The 17,500-nt window shown below is 44.0% G+C and overlaps 1 protein-coding gene and 2 long non-coding RNA genes across 4 annotated transcripts in view; 2 read left to right on the forward strand and 1 right to left on the reverse strand.

Annotated features, from left to right (window-relative positions):
• The window catches only part of LOC147011841 (uncharacterized), a 9,021-nt gene extending 8,052 nt beyond the window's left edge, over window positions 1–969 (forward strand). Inside the window, exon 6 of the long non-coding RNA XR_015051728.1 lies at window positions 445–969. This is a non-coding gene — a long non-coding RNA (uncharacterized LOC147011841). The remainder of the gene's footprint in view (window positions 1–444) is intronic.
• Window positions 1–17,500, reverse strand: part of LOC147011840 (uncharacterized) — a 128,856-nt gene that overhangs the window by 74,878 nt on the left and 36,478 nt on the right. Inside the window, exons 2-7 of the mRNA XM_085857221.1 lie at window positions 8,150–8,358; window positions 6,679–6,855; window positions 4,019–4,217; window positions 1,492–1,710; window positions 661–774; window positions 453–550 (exon numbers count right to left, since the gene is read on the reverse strand). Of these exons, the coding sequence (XP_085713347.1) occupies window positions 453–550; window positions 661–774; window positions 1,492–1,710; window positions 4,019–4,217; window positions 6,679–6,855 (807 nt within the window). The 5' untranslated portion in view covers window positions 8,150–8,358. The remainder of the gene's footprint in view (window positions 1–452; window positions 551–660; window positions 775–1,491; window positions 1,711–4,018; window positions 4,218–6,678; window positions 6,856–8,149; window positions 8,359–17,500) is intronic.
• LOC147011842 (uncharacterized) overlaps window positions 6,751–17,500 on the forward strand; it is a 43,230-nt gene continuing 32,480 nt past the window's right edge. For both annotated transcript variants that reach the window (XR_015051727.1, XR_015051726.1), the window contains exons 1-4: window positions 6,751–6,890; window positions 15,345–15,441; window positions 15,593–15,686; window positions 15,798–15,981. This is a non-coding gene — a long non-coding RNA (uncharacterized LOC147011842). The remainder of the gene's footprint in view (window positions 6,891–15,344; window positions 15,442–15,592; window positions 15,687–15,797; window positions 15,982–17,500) is intronic.

Below are 17,500 nucleotides of genomic sequence, written 5' to 3' on the forward strand. Positions count from 1 at the left end.
TAATAGAGATAAAATATTCCCTCCCTGAAAACCATTAGTGAGTCTCTTGGGTTTTATCACTAACACTCAACGTTGACATGATAATTATCTGGATGAAATGGGTTCATTCCCCCTTACAACCCCCCCCCATCCTTTCCCCATCCAAGATTTTAAACTCAGGAAACTGAAAGTCATGATGACCTCAACAATGGTGCTCATGTCGATGTGGAAGAAGACGACGACGTCCTGAGTTAATAATATGGAGAAAATAATTTTATTGCGACAGAAGGTTTACATGAGCAGTGTTTTGTGTCCCCCTCCAAGCATCTTGAATCACATGGTTTTAAGCAGGTTGTCTCTTTGATTGCATTATTTTACAAATGCCTAAGTTCCACAACTGATATTAATCTGTGATGATTGAGTGAGGTGCATAATGCTGTTTTTTGGGTTTTTTTTTTTTTACAGTAGCAAACCTTTGCAAGATTCCTGATGGTGTACTGCAGGCAGAACGGGTCCTCAATAATGGCCTCGCCACTTAAGGTCTTAAACGCCGGCTCCGTGCTCCATTGAACTGCGTACGTGACAAGTGGGACAGCACTTCGATCACCGACACCAAAAGCGAGGTGAATGTGAACCTTACATATTGCACTGAAAAACTACTCCTTCCCAAGCAAAACAAACCTCGAAACTTGGTCACTACGGCCACGTGTGAACTGACTGCTTCTTTGAAAGTGACACGGAGCGCGTCCACTGCGACCACGGTCAGGTGAACATGGGTGGGAAGACCTGGAGGACCTGCCATATGGGTGAGGAATTAGATTTGAGCACTCCATGCTGTTCTTACTCTTCGCCAGATCGTTTTGCTGTTGTATATTTCTCGTTTGCATTACACAGAGCTGATTAATAGCTTCCCTGAGCATACTTGGCTCCTGGTTGTAGGAGGTCTGTATAGTTCACCGAGCTAACTCAGTAAAGTGGGAATGCCCTTGAGATGTTGAAGCTCTCAGGAGAGGAATGCTTTGATTTTCCATTAACTTTTACTTTCATCATCATCATCATCATCATCATCATCATCATCAACCATGCTCCATGCAGAGCACTGGAACTACTGAAGCTGTAATGCGGCTAAAATCCTCGGGTCGCCACTTTGACTCAGGTTAAGTCAGGGCAGGAATTAGTAATATGTTCATGGTGCCGGCGATGGCTCGCCTACTCTTCATGAAGGATGCCGCGGGATGTTTAACATCCACAAACTAGTGCCGGCAGATGGGACACCCGGTTTAACGTCCATCCGAGGGACGGCACACACATTGATGAATGACCCTGCCCGGTAAACACCGGGATGGCAGTTTATAGCTGGGTCGGGATTCGAACCCAGGCAAGACATCTTCGAGGCAAGCGAGCATACCTGTAAAGCCATCCTGCCAGCCCTACTTTTACTCGATGCTGATTAAAATAATTGAAAATCCTTCAACAGACAATTCTGTCGAGCAACAAATACAGGACACTTACTCAGTTGCCAGAAGCTCGTTTGCATTCGCCGGTACAACTGAAGCCGCTGTTCCCAGGTCAGTCGTAGTTGAGTCATTTCGTCGTACATGGTACTGATGTCACGAGGAAATTCATCTCCAGCTGACCTTCTCAGGGGTTGTCCCCCAAGTGCAGAGATCCTGATCTGAGCCTCTTGTACCATTGTGGCCAGGTGTCGGAATCGTAATTCCTGGGATGCAACTAAAAGACAGGATGAAAAACGCATTGCTTTAAGCTTGTTGTGTAAGTGATGGCAATGTTGAATCGAGCGGCAATAGGCAATATGATCCAATCATTGTGTTATCTGATCGATGGTGATGCAACACTTCTGCCGGTGTTGCTGCACAAGTCGCCTTTAGTTTTGTGACGCAATTGGGTGGTCGCTGCTAGACTACCCTTATTCTCAGTTTTTCCGTCTGTCTGTATGTTTGTCTGTATGTTTGTATGTTTGTTTGTATGTAATGGACAGCTCTGGAGGCCAGAGGAGTCAACCGATTTTGATGAAACTTGACAGGTAGGTTCATACCAGGATCTAGTTCTATGCTTTTGAGCACCGTTGCTATGGACGCCACCGTTGTCTAGCAACGGGACTTTGAAATTTTTGAAAAATCCCCCAAAAATTTGTTTTTTCGAAAATCAAAAATCGGCTTCCAGGCTTTTATGCGCACTATAATTAACCTCTTTGTCAAAAAAAATTTCAGCCCGATCCGTCAAAAACTGTATGACAAGTATGCAATTATGTAGCGACCACCCATGTCACCTACCGGCTGGTTAATGTTTCTTTAGACATTGATCAACGTCGTGTGAACTCCGCAAAAGGTAAATTGGAATATATTTCCTCCTTGCATTATTTCGATAAACAGTCCTCATTATGGTAGAGCGTTCTTTAAATCAAGTGACCATGAAGTTAACTGCAAGATGCAATCCCAGAAGGGGCCGTTCAAGATGTTCTCAGAACGAGGCACTCACGACCAGTCCATCAAACGGAAACTCTTCTGGTTTTTTTTGTTAAGATATTAGTATATTATTTTATTGGGGTGGTGGAATTTCCTCGAGGTATGCACACTCAACTCTGTGCTGTCTACCCTGGGTTTGAATCCCGGCCCAGCTGTAAAATGCCATCCTGGTGATTCACACCAAAGGTGATTTGTCAATGCGTGTGCCGTCCCTCGGATGGACGTTAAACTGGACGTCTTGTCTGCTTGTATTAGTTAGTGGTGGTAAAAGATACCACGGTGTCCTTCCTGAAGAGTGGGCAAGCTATCGCCGGCACCCTGAACAAATGAAACGCCAGGAAATCCTGCCCAAATTGCCTTCGGTCGAAAGTAAGGCCTGGCCATCCTGTTTGTGAAATGCTTGGGACAGCAACATTTCCCAGCTGACCCCACAATAAGACGGGAATAATTGGAGCCATGAAAGAAGTGGAAGTGTGTGTTTTTTTTAAGGTTTTTTTTGTATGCATGATCGAGGCTCATGGAAGAGCGAGAGCAGAATAGAAGGGGAAAACAAAGAAAAGAAGAAGTGAGACTGAGATCATGGGAGCTGGAGCGCGGGGGGGGGGGGGTGGATGACACATGGGGGTTAACAAGCTGCACACAAGCTGAATGAAACACAGCAAGAAGAGGAAGGAGAAAGTGGGAATGAAACAGAAAAGGAACAAAACAACCAACAAGAGGAGAAGGGGGTCACAATAACTGGGGGGAAAGGAGTGCTTGGAAATGGAGTCACTTTGGGTCAGAATATATCATGAATGTAAATGGTGGACGACCTGAGATAGTGGTGAACAGCTGTCTTGAAGCTCGGGAGGGAAGAATGGGACTGAACAGACTGGGGAAGTTGGTTCCGCAGGTGAGAGGAAAGGGGAGTGAAGGTGAGCAGTGAGCCTGGATTTTGAGAGTTTATCAAGCTGATGATTACTGGCAGACCGTGTGCGCCCTGCGGAAACCTCGGAGGGACACACCAAAGAGAGAGAAGAGGGTGCAAGACCAAAAAGTAGACGGGAGAATAGAGAGGCCACCATCCATCCATCAGGACCATACTCTGTGCAGATCGTTGATGCTGCCTAAACAGTCTCCTTGGCTATTGGACGCAATCCTGGACGAGTCACCACTCTGACACAGGATACCAGCAAGCTGACACTCATTTTTGCAACCTCAGAAGGATGACAGGCAGAGTCAACCCCACCTGGTATTAATTCAACAGACGAGTGGAATTTGAACTCGGGACCCTCGGATCCCAAACCCACCACCCTAACCATTAAGCCAACACCAAGCATTAGAGGCCCCCAACCTGTCTGCAATGTCAACATAAAAGGACTAGACACGCGGCTTCATCAGAGGAGATCCCAATGATTTTGAGGGCCTTCCTTTCCATGGCATCAAGAAGTACACTTAGTAACGAGGTATTATTTGATGAAATATAATTGTGTGAATATTGTGAGTATCCCGTTGTGTGAAATTGTCGAACGCCCCTCGTACGTCATTAGGTGGCAAATTAAATGCAGATTTACATTGAGGACTTTCCCGGGCACCATGACGTAACAGGAGTCTGGCAGTAGCACGATCGTTGGTCATGAGGGCTATGTCGAGGGGGCGGAAGCCTTCATTGTTGGCCACATTGACCGAGAGCACCGATGAGGACGTGTGGAGGAGGAGTGATTTCAGAGTCTCGTTGTCTTGATGTTCCACAGCTGAAAACAGCGTTGCAGTCTAGAAATGAAACAACCCAGAGATAAAGCAAACTCATGGTGAATGGTATTTTTGGGGTAAGGATTTAACGGGACGATACTGTGTTCCACCACCCATAATGGGACATTTGCTATGACCACACAGATTTTCCCAGGTGTTCCATCGACGTTTGCATTGAAGCAGTCAACAAGAGAGTACTCAACAACCATGCTTCTGTGGTGACCAATATAAACTGAATTTCCAAGCCATGACCTTTCCAAAAAAGTACCATTCATGTGACATCATTTACAATCCTAGCATAAATGATTACCATGGTAAACTATGCAACACTGCAGAGAGACTTGTTTTTTTCCCCTAAAAGAGAGTATACCAATGACATCATTTGTTTTGGATCTGCCATACCATTTATACCATCGATTATATGATTCAATACCATATATCTACCATTGATTACCATAGTACTTACCATTCACCACATTTATATAACAAGAAAAAGAGTAATCAGATTGCAGACCCTCACCATGACTTGTTTTGTGTACTGTTGTGTTACGTAATTAATAAAAGACACAATTAGAACTGCCACTTTGTAACTGCTGGCAGTGATTGCCGGGTACCAAGACGTCCCGCTTTGATGCAATCCCGCTTTGATCGGACACCTGACCCTGACCCATGATGTTTTTTTGTATTATTATTCAATTTAATTTAGAAAGTGATTAAAATAAATTCAGTTCAAATCAAATGGAAGACCAAAATAGGTACAGTACTGCAATGGAGTATTCAGAAGGAACCCAAACAAGCAAAAATAAAAGATTAAGTTATCAGGAGGAACTTGGATAGGATTCACATTTCACCTGCTACTCCTCGAACCCTCAAACCCCACATCACAAAAATCAAATAATTCTAGCTGCCAGACCATGTGTCCGATCATGTTGAAATTTCAAAACATTTATTCCACATCAATACCAGATCACAATTGTGAAGTTTCACGTCGATTGATCAAGCGGTTCCAGAGAAAACATATAATATTTTTTTCTAAATTCCAATACGGCTGCCAAAACATGTGACATCAATTATTCCTTCACAACCTTGTCCACGCATGCCTTGGGGAACATTTATGTGAAGTTTCCCCTCGATCTGTCCAGCTGTTATGGAGAAGATTTTTATATGTTTTAGGGTAAATCCAATATGGCTGCCAAACCATGTGACCCATTGGCATCCTATGTGCGAATCTTTTGTTTCTCATCGATAGGCGGTCATACATGTAAAGTTTTGCCTCGATCTGTTCAGCCATTTCAGAGAAGAAGATTTTCGAAGGTTTTTTTTTTTAACAATATGGCTGCTGAATCATGTGACCGATGATGTCATCAAAAAATTTTCGGTGGACCATTTTATCCTGAAATGACCCTCAAAATCTTTCGTACTGATCAGATGTAGCGTTCTACATATGAGGCACCACGAGGAGGAGTGATGTAAGGGCCAGGTTGGCCATTTTGGACTTAATGCCATATAGCACTATTTTAACCCTTCCCCTATCATCCGAGCCGATCATCGTCATGTCATTAAAAAATGTTGCTTGCATCACTCCTCCTCACCGGGCCTCATATGCATTATGACGTCATAACAAAGGCACCTCGGACGTCCTTAAAAAAAAAATCGCATTCATTCCCCATGAGGAGTACTTGCCATGTGCCAAGTTTCAATTGTTTCCTTGGTGCAGTTTCAGAGATACAGAGGTCCAAAGTTTTTCCGTTTTTCCAAAGCGGCTGCCTGGATAGGCTGCCACACCACGTGACCTATGACGTCATAATTATCATTAAAACATTCTACATGAGTAGTCGCACCAATGGTGAAAATTGTGTCTCAATCCGCCAAATGTTTGCAGAGAAAAACACGAAAGTTCAGTGCGGACAAACAAACAAACGGACCCAAATGCAATACCCTATCCAGTCCACCCACCCCCTACGGGAGCGGAAGGAAGGGTAATGTTGTTCTCCTCTCTGGGGTATATACATTACAGTAGATCTAGGCTTGAGTCCATTAGTCTCCGGGATACGCAACAAGCATAAAATGCTCAACAACGTCGGGTTTCCTCGCTTGCAGTTCAGTATTAAACAGCAGTAGCGACTGTTTAGAAAGGTGGTCATACCTGTTTGTGTTTTATCTTTTTTTTAACCTCTGGTAGGGATGCCCCACGAAATGCCATGACAAGCTACCATAACACTTTAACACGGCGTTTGTTCAAGGAGGAAAACCCCCTGGGGAGGGGGGGGCAAATGAAGTCACTACCACCTCTCTAAAGTGACCCATAGTCCTCCTGTCAAGTTTGGTTGAGATTGGATAAGTAACGATCGAATGTATCGCGATTAAGACAGACAGACAGACAGACAGTCACCAAATTGCGTATTTGAGTATGATGGTGGATTATGCTCTCTCTGACATCACACCAAAAGCTCCAATAGTGGGTTTACGCGTTTCGACATACCAGCTTGCGTACATCAGTTGCTGTATCTCCCTTGTCCGTTTCAGCAGCTGAAGCCGATCCCAGGAACTTGTCGGACAGACTGCGGTAAAACCGCTTTGCGGCCCTGGAGTTAGACTCTCGAGCTGCCCAAGGTTGTTCGGGGGATACAAGGCCTGCGGATGGATGGAGTTCTGGCATCTGCAAAGCGACAATGAACCCAGTTGAGAGAGGAGGTGATAAAGGAGCAAGGCTGAATGTGATGGATAAGAAAAATACTTTCAATGATGTGTAGAGCACTTGAGTTTCCTCTTTCACTTCCTTACAAATTCCACCCTGGTAAGAACGAGATGTAACATATAAGACTTGGTCTTTTACCGATCATTGGACTTTTCACCTCTTTAGCCTTTTGTTGGCTTCTCCAGTAATTTTCCTTGGGAGCCATGTATGTATTATGTTTGTACCGGGGGAGGGTGGGGTTGAGGAGGGGTGGGGGGGGGGAGATTAATTGAGAAAAAGAAATTACCCCTTTTTAAAAGAAAGAGAATGAAGGATTGTAGGATATAGAAAGGAGGGTACAGGGATGCACATAAGGAGTTGGAAATAAGAGATTTCAATTTTGGGGATGGGAGGAGGGGAGGATTAAAGGCAAGGAAGAGACATCATCATCATATACATCATCATGTATATGGGATTAGGATTTTAAAAATTCCACAAGGTTTGCATGCGTGAAAGATCGATGACCACTTGGGTGGTGGTCCATAGCAATGCCCTGGAGAGATCTCCACCAACCAGTTTGTGTGAGCGTTCATCTTGGGAAAACAAACGGTACAGACCTCTTGAGGTTCGAGTGATAAAAATCACAAGGCCACTCCCTCTGGCTTGTTCCCAAGGAGTTAATGGGAGGTAGTCAGCATGGCTTAGCATGATGGATGATAGTTCAACCCTCAGAAAGCTTTGCTGCATCTCACCGCACAAAGGCAACCCCTATGGGCCGCTGAGGTCCCACGGCCATGCTGCAACATTATCTGATATGACAACACGCTTACAGCTAAGCAAATAACATGCTCGACTTTGATGAAACTACATCCATTATTATTTCGATCTACATGGAGTTTTTAGAACATCTGGTTCAAAGTTTTGTCCTTTTTTGGTTTTTTTTTCCTATTGGTACACAGCAATTAACCAATTTACACCTCTTCTAGATCAGGAGGCAGGGATAAAACTTTGGCCCGGCACACATTGGCCCAACTCTGAGCAAAAAAGAAATAGCAATCGAATGCTCATATTCGAATAATTTCCATCAACAAGTGCTACAACCTGGTGAACGCTTGGGATCAAAGTGCTCGTAAAGTTTCCTTCACACTTTAAACATCTCTGTGTTTCAGTCACGTGGATTTAAAAGCAGCTCAGGAGATAAATTATAGTGAACGTTTTATTTGATTATATTGTCACTCTATAGGCTGCCAGAGTAGCTCAAAGGTAGCTAACTCACCTTTGAGCCGTTAAAGCTGGCCTTGATTCAGGAGCCGACTCTAAAATGTCACCCTGGCGTTTCGCTGGCAGGGGCGTTGCATCGACGAGTATGTCCTCCTTCGGATGGTGAGCTGGTGGACGTCACATATCCCAGGGTGACTTTCACAAAGGGTAGGCCATTCTGCACCAGCCCTCTGGCCAGATTCCAAATTTCTTCACTGAATACCCCTGGAAAGGCAATTGCAAACCACCCAGTATAATCCTTGCCATGAGTGCTTCAGCGACACTGAACCTGCCCTCGGGTACAAGCACACCACTTGCAATAGGATTGCCACTCACGACAAGACATTCATTAACAAGAGCGTTAATTGCTTTGCAATACACGTCCCCTACCGATGTGGTATTTTCTAAATCCAAAAAGGGCATAACTCTGAAAAGTTGACGAAACGCCGTGAAACTCAAACTTGCTCTGTAACTTATCTTAATAAATCCATGCACCAAGTTTCAGTTGAATATGTTGAAGGGTATTGGGAAAAAGTGTGAAAACCCACAGGTGGGGCGAGCGGACGAACACCAAAACTATAGTCCCCTCCGATGAAACCGGTAGGAGATTAATAATGGGCAGGCGGCTCAATTTCAATGCAAGGTGCGAGAAAATGGCAAAATCTAAACCTGAAACAAGAGAGCAGACATTACGTCGGGAGAACAAAATGAATGAAATTTGCTTTACCTTCAGCCGTGTCATTCTATATGGTCTTGCTTACATCACAATCATATGATTGGACATGTGGCTTACACTACAATCATATGATAGCAGGTGTGCATACATCATAATCAGATGATTGTACATGAGGCCTGCATCACAATCATATTATGATACCTGTGCTCAAATCGCAATCATATGATGGCAGGTGTGCGTACATCAATCACATGGTGGTATATGTGCTGAGATGACAATCATATGATGGCAGGTGTGTGTACATCAATCACATGATGGTATATGTGCTGAGATGACAATCATATGATGGCAGATGTGTGTACATCAATCACATGATGGTATATGTGCTGAGATGACAATCATATGACGGCAGGTGTGTGTACATCAATCACATGATGGTATATGTGCTGAGATGACAATCATATGATGGCAGGTGTGCGTACATCAATCACATGGTGGTATATGTGCTGAGATGACAATCATATGATGTCCCCATGTACTTGTATTCAAGGTACAGGTGTCCTGCATCACAATCGCACAATGGTACATATGCTTAACTCACAATTGTATGATAGTACATGTGTTTGTATCACAATCGAATGATAGTATGTGTTCATTACCTCCACCACCAAAGGTGGACAGAGGTTATGTTTTCACCCCTGTCTATTTGTCCATCTGTCTGTCTGGTTCTCTGTCTGTGAGCAGGATATCTCAAAAAGTTGTGGACTGATTCCGATGAAACTTGGTGTACAGGTTGAGGAATTGATTCGATTTTGGTGAAGATCCGGATTCGGATATTAGATTCTTTAAGTGATTCTTCACCATTGAGAGATAGGGCTAAAAATGATATATATATATATATATATATATATATATATATATATATATATATATATATATATATATATATATATATATATATATATCATGATATCTCAAAAAGTTGTGGACGGGTTATGACAAAAATGCAACAACAACAAGCCAATTAGATTTTGGTTGAGGTCCAGATGCGGATCTATCAGTGGGATACAAAGATACAAAACGTAAAATTTTTTGCCTAGCAAAGGTATTATATGTGCTCTACCGAGTGCTCTTCTAGTTGGATAATATGATGACACCCCTCACTTCAGTGATGTGTTTCACCTTTACATCAATTTATAGGTTTGTATAATCATTTTATCACATCCTTCCTGAAACATCCTTCCTGAAAGTCACATCATGTTTAATCACATCCTTCCTGAAAGTCCCTGTAGTGTCCATCTTGTTTACCCCATGTACCCCTTCCTATCCCTCTCCCTTCCACAGATCTCCTAATGTCTCTATTTCCTACTCTTTTGTGCTTCCCTCTCCCACCCCTCTTGTCTCCTACTCCCTTTGTTATATTATATGGTTCTTCGAGATGTCACCAATGGAAACATTATCATCACTGTAAATGAAAATAATTAATTTGGCTTCATCGAGAATGACTTTCATCATAAACTCCTGTACCAAAGTTGCAAAAGGTGCAAAACAAAAGAAGGTTAAATCATTTTACTGCGTCCAAAGCTCACTGCTTGTAAACGAAGAGCACAGGTCATCAGTAGATGGCAGACAAAAAATAGAACATTACATAATGGGATTTGAGCCTGGAGGGATGTTTTTGTTCATCGCATTGTGACATAAGTGATCAAATGGGAGCAGTAAACTTGCCAATACCAAATATGAAGGGGATAATGTATATCAAATTTACAAATAAAAAAATAAAAATGACCGTTTTTACAGCCATTTTTCCCTGCTGTGCAGGGGTTGGGCTTTTTTCTTGAGGAAATGTTTTATGGCCGGATGCCCTTCCTGACGCCAACCCTGGTCGCCTCTTACGACACACAGGGATATGGTACACCTATTCTAACCGGGGCATACACTGGTACTCATTTCGACGACCTCTGAAGGATGACAGGCTGAGTCAACCCCCTGGTGTTAATTCAGCAGCCAACGGGGCTTGAACTCAGGACCCTGGGATCCCAAGCCACCACCCTAACCACTAAGCCAACACCAGGCTATCAAATTTACAAATGGAAAGGTGAATTACGAGTTGTGGAGGGTTTTGGTGGGGAGCAGTATGACATTGGTTTCATGATGGTATTAGTGATGCGAGAGAGACATTGAACAAGGTATCTCAAAAACAAGGGAGATTCTGTTGAAAAATATGATTCTGGACTTTTCTGATGGTCCTGGTTAAGTGGGATATATCTAATATATAAAGCTCTTTCTAAAGGCCCAGTCACACCTTGACGTTTTAGCCAACGTATGCCGATTTTTGAATTTTTTTTCTAAAACGCTGGCACACGTTGAATACGTTATGGGTAAGTTTTGATAACATTGAGAGCACGCTGAAAAACACTGCCATACGTCGTTGTACGCTGGCTTTAAACGTTGTACTTTTTGGTTGTCCTCAAATTTTTTCATGCTTGAAATTTCACGACGTATGCCGGCGTATGACTCACACGTTCCGCTACGCTGGCCACAAGTTGTATGCACAGTCTGCGATCGTTGACAGACGTCAACACATGCTACTTGTAAGTTAATCATAAGTTGAGACACGCCGAGGTAATGTTTAGCGTACCCGAAACTTATTTCTAACCTATGATTAACGTGTTGTTGGCACGTTACGCGATCGTTGCCACACGTCGACAGACGTTACTTTTAAGTTACTCATAGGCTGAAAGACGACGGTATAATGGATCGTCCTTGCGTCAGCGTCCCCGGCCACGGCCAGGACACTTATTTGCAGCATTCTTCAAACTTTTCTTCGGCTGACGAGGATGTTCACACTTCGATGTCTAGCTTGGATATGATTCCAATTGTCCATCGGCAGCGTCTATTTAAAATAGTCGAGTTTGAGCGTTTTAACACGTTCAGAAGAAACGCTTCAAATTTCAAATCCCAGCGTCAAAAAACAAAGGCGAGTGACAGCAATTTAAATCGTTCATTGTAAACAATGAAAATGGCTGAGTGGTACCGTTTAAAAGTCGTTGAGTGTAAAAAAAATCCAATTGTTGAGCGCAAGCGTCTACTTTCAATAGTGGAGATGCAGCCATTTAAATCGTTGAGTGGCAGCCTATGAACCTACCCGTGGACACGCGGACGCAAGGACGATCCATCATAACCCACACCCTCCCCCTCACACTCACCTACTACTGCCAACATGAACGAACTAATACTAATACTGATACTGATACTGATACTGATACTGCTGACATGGACATCGACTCAAAAAGGAACTCGAAAACACTGTTGGGTTCCCCTTTTATGAGCAGCATTTTTATATACCAATTCCCAAAACCGCTGGGAACACGTCTTTATATGGCAGTTGTAACCTAGAAACACGTTCATTTTTTTTTTTTGTCGACCGGAAGACGTCATTGGAATACGTCTACATACGTCGATGTGTGTTGGGACTACGTAAAGAATTGGTTCAAAGCACGTCAAACATAAGTTAGAAATAAGTTTCGCGTAAAAAAAGACATTACCGCGACGTGTTTCGACTTATGAGTAGCTGATAAGTAGCCTTTGTGGACGGGTGTAAGCGTCCGCATATCGTGTGTAAAACTTATCCCCATCGCATGCAGAACGTGTGTCATACGCCGAGTACGTCGTAAAATTTTGAACATGTTTAAAATTTCTTGACGTACTCTACTTACTACGACGTATGATAGCGTACTTTAGCGTTGTACTCACGTATACCAAACTTACTCATACCGTATTTGACGTGCCCCAACGTTTTAGACACATTTTTCTTAGGTCGGCATACGCTGGCAAGATCGCCAAGGTGTGACCGCGATGTTGACACTTCCATTTCTACGGCAGTTATGATTCGAATCGTTGTGCGTCAGCCTTTTAATAGGCTACGTCACGACATCGTCGGCGATGCGTGCAGCGCGCTATGCTTAAGTTAGACTATCGTTGGGCATAGGTTGTGAAGGCCGACAACAGGTTCAGCATTCGTTGGTATAAGTTATCTATAACACAACGAAACGTTCTGTGTCCATTACTAATATGTTATGCATACGACCAACTCGTTATGAATACGTCCGAATCTTAAAAAAGATATAAAAGAACTGATATAAAAGATCGGTACCTTCCAGGTGACGTAGAAAAATGAAATTTTCCGTGCTGGCGGACATTGAAGCCAGTGCACCGGAAAAATTCACAGAATCGTCGGACAACATCCATAAATGAAAATATAACAAAATGAAAAAAAAAAATCAATGAAAAAAACAATGTCAGTGAGCAACCTGAGACAATGGGGAAGCACGATTTTTTGCCGCTTGTGTATGTATATGTATATGTATATGTATATGTATATGTAAAAAAAATATATATATATTGTTGTGGGCCGGCGGGGTCGCGTGAGAAGACCACTCGGTGGGGGAAGTTATTCGATTCCCACCAGACTCCCTGGAATTGTAGGCCGTCGCACACAGATAATTCCGTGATGCGCGGGTCGCTTAACCGACCGTGGACGCCAATAACTCAACCGCGTGACCTCAGGTCCTCCCGTCTATGGGTTAATCGGGTTACCTAATTAATCACATGGTTTAATTACCGGGGAACCACGCCCTCGGTACGCCTTGTCCGAACCAGATCACTCTTCCGGATCGGATCACTTTTCTGGATCGGATGCAGCCGAGCGACACTGCCAAGGATGTACCGGCTAAAAGGAACGGATTGTTGGGAATAAAGTCCTGGCTCGAGTAGGATTCAGACCATGCTGGACCAATGAGAGAAAAGACAAAATCGAGCAGGGAACATTCCTAATGATAATTATTTATTAACAAGCAGGCGAGGAAAAGTATGTGGTACGACAAAGATTTATTGGGTATGTAATGCAGGGAAAGAGGAGAGAGGTGTGGTGCGACAATAATACAAGCAACTTACGAAAGCAAACACAGTGCAGACTTGACGCGAGACTAATAACAGTTACAACAATAATGCATTTCTACAGACTTACTTAACAGACAGGCACCAGCACACTCAGACACACACAGAAAAAGAAACCCCAATGGGAAGGTACCCGATAGTAGTCGCGTTGTCTCTGGCCCAAGTCGCACGTGTGGAGCCTGTGTTCTGAAGGAGGAGCTTGAGTGGAGAAGGGCGGAGTCCAGAATGCGAGGGTGGAGTAGTGGGCGGAGACTAGAAGCAGGAGGCGGTTCGTCAAGGCGAGACATGGGCGGAGTCAAGAAGCAGGAACACACCGCGTTAAAACACCACTCCGAATCACACACCCAAGATGGAGGAGCTTCTCCATCTTTTATAGAGCCCGAAGCTCGGGGGAGGAGATCATGCAGAATTTGACGTCATCACCCGAATCGGGCGCTTTGATTGGCACTGACCCCTCACGTGGTCCACCAGCTTGGGTCGGGTTTCGGGTAGACGTTGGTGCAGCTCGCCCACCTTGCTGCTAAAGCGTTCGTGACTGATTTATCCCAGGAAAGAAAAGAAGAGAAGAGTGGGAATGAAATGAAAGGGAAAATGATTTATTAACCCTAACCATTAGACCATCGCAACACACTCCCCGCTGTCTCACTAAACAAGAGGAAGGGGTCTATCTACATGTATATTAATGGCATAACTGTCTTGGGACACCTCTCTGTTGTATGCATGCGGTTCCAAGAACCGCAACAATATATATATATATATATATATATATATATATATATATATATATATATATATATATATATATATATATATATATATATATATTGTTGCAGACCCAGGGTCGGGGGCGAAGACCACAAGGGATGAACTACTTCAGGTTCCCACCAGACTCTCCAGAATCGCAGGCCGTCGCACATGAATAACTTTGTGATGCGGCGGGTCGCTAATCGACCGTGAATGCCATTAACTCGACCACGTGACTTAGGGTCCTCCGCCTAATACCGTTTACCTAAAGATCACGTGATCTAATTACCGTGGGACATGCCCTCGGTACGCACTTGCTCAAATCAGATGCATCCAAGCGGAACTGCCAAGCACGTACCGGCTAGGAAAGAGATCATTGGGGAATAACATCCCGGCGAATGGAGTTTATTTTTATGTACAGTATCGTCAAGGATGTTAGGGATTTTTTGGTTCAGATTCTTCCAAAAGCAACAAATTTGGTCCATATGTTGCCCATACCATACTTTTTCGATTTTATACGGGCGCCCCCCGGGGCCGCCATATTGGCGAAATCCAATTATGGCCGCCATCCGGGTTAGAAGTCAATCGTAGTTAAAAAAATCAAAAGGGCTAGAATCATGAATGATGCCACTTTTTAGGGGTTTTCGGGGTCAGGGAATCTGATACTGATCTCATTTTGATAATTGCAGGTCATGGTCACCCCATTTTTGGTTCAAAGGTCAAAGATCAAAAGTTGTACTACTAAAGATTCAACAAAAATTATTCAGGAACAATTTTTATTAAAATACTAACAAATAACATCTGCTGACAAAATGCCGCTATGTACGCTCAGGACATATCCGTGGAACTCATCCAGTGAGAAGTTGCCCTGAGCTTTACTATCTATATTATCCACATCGTGGGTGGTGAAGACCTTGAGACGGCTGTTGGTGGGTACCACCACCCCATCCTCAGCATGGCAAGCACACACCGCACGCACAACATCTCGCTTCACTTCCATGACGCGATTGTACGATACCGAGATACCCTGTTCTTTGTCAATCCCAATCTGTTTTTTTGTCCCATGTGTGTCCTGTGCAGCTTGAGGCCACGATACAGGGGGAAGGGGGTTCCTGGCTCCTTGTTGTGCCGTACTGCAGACGTCTTGACTGCGTGGTGCAGGGGGAATGGTGCAGTAAGTATCTACAATCTTGACTGCATGGTGCAGTAAGTATCTATAATACTTACTAGTATTGTAGATGAGCAGTTGTGAGATGTTGCATGCGATCTTCTCCCGCGCATCCAGATTGGCATCTCCACCGATCTTCTCACGTTCACGAAGAGCTGACGGGCCCCGGAGAACTACGTTGAAGAAACCCCTCATCTCCTCGTTGACTGGAGCCGTGAGGCAGTTAAGGGGGAAGGAGCCATCAAAAGGCTCCTGACTCTGTAGACAAAACTTGTGCATCATCACCGCAGCCCGCATGAACGTAAGTGCGTCCTCTTGACCAATCTGAGACCTATATGTCTTGGCCAGCTCATCAACCACCTTCAGTTTGTGAGATATGTAAATATCCTTCCTGCCTTCATTCCCCTTGGAAAACTCATCCCATTCAGGTAGGAGGTCGAGAAGGTGATCCTTGTATCGAGTTGAGTCTGGCTCTTTTTTTGTCTCAGCATGGGCGACCTTGATCACTCATAAGCTTTTGATACATCTCGCATAGCTCTGAGAGCTTAAATACGGTGGTGTCCGAATGTTCGATCAGGGCTACAATTTGAGCACAGATGATGGGATCCAAGGGCGGAGGTGCGGGACCCACCTATTCTAGTCGCTCGGCAGCGCGAGCGGAATCTCGCAAACGTACATAACACTGATTGTGGTAATAGGAATCAGCCACATGTGCATCAGACGCTACGGCAACCAGTCTGCCAAGTAAATGAAAGTTTTTGTTCATCTTTGCCCAACTCTTTAGATTGGCATCTACGAAATCGGTTACTACCTTGTGGAGGTTGGCTTGGTCCTCCCCCTCACAGATTACACAACAATTGACATTGGCTGGAGGCTGAAATTCCCCAGATGACCTGATTTTTTGGGGACTATTCTTTAGGGACAGCCGGCTTTTGGGGACAGCCGGCTTCTTTGTCTGGCTTCTCTCTTGCCCGTTTGACACTAGAACGACTACAATAACTCCTGCAAGTTTTGTGATACCTAGCCTTATGCGATTTAAGAGTTGCTGCAATACCTGAGCCATCATTCAACTGACTAATCGTGACATTGACACCAGAAGGAAAATTATTGGCATTGATACCATTGAAGTCTTTGAGATTTCTCTCAAGTGATACAAGTCCCTCCTCAGGAGTTTGCAAGGCTTCTCCAGTTTTGTCCAATTGACAAAGACAACAGAGTCCCAAATTCATAATTTCGGTAGAGGACATAGTTCGACACTCATATTACGTAGGCTCGTCATCGCGATGAACTTTTGTCTCGTCATCACGGCGACACGATAGCAGGCTGAGTCGCAGGTTCCAGATCCACTCCTGAACACGCAAGAACAGGGATAGGATAGTCTCGTGAGATAGGGTAGATGTCACAGCTCCGAATGACATCATGCACCACCGCCGCTGCTGGACACGTCGACGCTCACAGACTTGGAATGATCTTAAAAATGAAACAAAAGGTTTATGACATTTTGAGTCGAAATTAAAAACATTCAAGTCTTATTTTCTAAATGATTAATGGGTTATTTTGATTGATAACCCAGGTAAGCCATAGAGGCCGTAGGCAGGCCATTTTTGAAATGACACCCCAAAAACGCTGGGTTTGACCCCAAAATGACCCTTAGGGTGACCTTGAGGGGTGACCTTGACCTCAAATCGTTGAAATAAAATCAGAATCAGATTCCCCGACCCCGAAAACCCCTAAAAAGTGGTATTATTCATGCTTCTAGCCCTTTTTGGTTTTTTAACTACGATTGACCTCAAACCCGGATGGCGGCCATAATTGGATTT

The sequence above is a fragment of the Eptatretus burgeri genome, chromosome 15 (assembly GCF_056783735.1).
Source record: "Eptatretus burgeri isolate ZD-2024b chromosome 15, Ebu_testis_v1, whole genome shotgun sequence".
In the NCBI taxonomy this organism is placed as follows: Eukaryota; Metazoa; Chordata; class Myxini; order Myxiniformes; family Myxinidae; genus Eptatretus; species Eptatretus burgeri.